Genomic DNA, 1773 nt, shown 5'->3' on the forward strand with positions numbered 1-1773 from the left:
AAGAATAGTTTAAAATAAGTGCAATGATTCTTGGTGTAGAAACAACTGTTCCTTCAGCATATGCAGTTCCACCATCTGGAGCATTTGTACTATTACGAATCCTCAATCTCAATAAATCATCACTTGAGCCAGTTCCATTCTCCCCACTACACGTATAAGACACTGGTTGCAAAAGACATAGAGGTGAATAATTGGTACATCCAGTAAATATCGTTGTACTACTAGTACCTAAAAATTGTTTGATTACTTAGATCTACATCATTACAGGCTATTGACTATTATGAACTTACTGTTTACAGATAGAGCTAGAAGAATGCACAGGAGATAAATCGTAACATGCATTCTCATTTCCATCTAGCCTTTTAGATAACCACATCTATGATCTAGCGCTAGAACTGGAATAAAGGCGTGGTTTTCTAGAGTTTCGATCGTTTCGCAAGTAATTAATTATGAAGAAAGCTGCATTTTGTCTCCTAGTCCTCCTGTGCCTTCTTCTGTCAGTGAATGGTAAGCTAAATCCATAGCCTAGGGCTTAGATGTAATTAAAAAATTTCTAGGTACATCTATGACACTGTTTGTTGGATGTACCAGCTCACCTCTATGCCTCTCTGAACCAGTGTCTTATATGTGTAGTGGGGAGAATGGAGCTGGCCTTGATGATGATGTATTAAGATGGGGTATACGTGATAGTAGTAGATCTAGTAATGATAATATACCGAATGGTACAACTGCATATGTTGAAAGAACAGATGTTTCTACACCAAGAATCATTGGCACTTATTTTGAAACTATCCTTACTTCCAGTGCTGATCCTATGCGGTCTAATATATCATTCAGTCCTGTACTGGCCATTAATAATTATACTATTCTATGTGATATAATTGGTACTACACCATTTGGTTGTTCTATAATAATTGCAGGTGCGTATACGTCCTGTAATGTAATGTCTTTGTTATTTTTAATTTCAGATGTTTTAGCTGCTCCTGTTTCTACTGATATTAAGTTCACTTCTGATACTCTTATATTCTCCTGGACTCCACAATCAACCAGTCCTTGTTTATCTCATTACAGTGTTAATGTTACTAGTATTGAATATACTATCAATACTACTAATACTAGTCTGAGTTTACCAGTACATTCAACTAATGATACAAAATATTCTATTAGTGTAGTAGCTGTTGCTACTGCTGGTAGATATATGGATCCTACCAGTAAAATAATATTTATAGCTGATGGTAAGTATACATTTTAATGATTTTAAGTTTAATAATAACTGAATAGTCCCTGGACCTGTAACTGACTTGGTAATTAATTGGACCGGTTTCGATATTTATGTAACATGGAATTATGTAAGTAAAACTGAATTGTACTAATATTATTATCATTTCTTATTATAGCCACCTTATTTTGTTAGCCCTTATGTATCAAGTTATATAGTATACCCTAGTGATCATTATACTGGTATAACAATACCAGCTCCTACCACTACATACAATATACCTGATGTTACAGTAAGATCAGTATATACTGTTGGTGTGGCTGCTGTTAATGTATTAGGAACTGGTCCTACTGCATCAGCTACAATAAGTTAGTTGTAATTATTTACTATAACTATCTCTGCTAATAACTGAAGCATCTTTGACTCAGCATTATTCTTATTATTTCTACTACTTTCCTCACTATAGGCATCATTTGTACTTTTGTTCCTACTAGATCTATTACATCTTTTTTTGTGACACCTACTGTTACCAATAGAGGTAAGTTAATGGTACT

At 34.2% G+C, this 1773-nt stretch overlaps 1 protein-coding gene across 1 annotated transcript; it reads left to right on the top strand.

The window, feature by feature from the left end:
- Positions 1 to 361: 361 nt before the first annotated feature.
- Positions 362 to 1757, top strand: LOC109588739 (uncharacterized; the record flags this gene model as incomplete). Its single annotated transcript, XM_020004858.1, has 6 exons — positions 362 to 507; positions 558 to 920; positions 969 to 1235; positions 1282 to 1349; positions 1398 to 1587; positions 1686 to 1757. Coding segments are annotated over exons 1-6 (1018 nt in total), but the record flags the coding sequence as incomplete, so codon positions are not given.
- Positions 1758 to 1773: the final 16 nt, after the last annotated feature.

This window comes from Amphimedon queenslandica, unplaced genomic scaffold (genome assembly GCF_000090795.2).
Source record: "Amphimedon queenslandica unplaced genomic scaffold, v1.1 AMPQUscaffold_11899, whole genome shotgun sequence".
Classification (NCBI taxonomy): Eukaryota; Metazoa; Porifera; class Demospongiae; order Haplosclerida; family Niphatidae; genus Amphimedon; species Amphimedon queenslandica.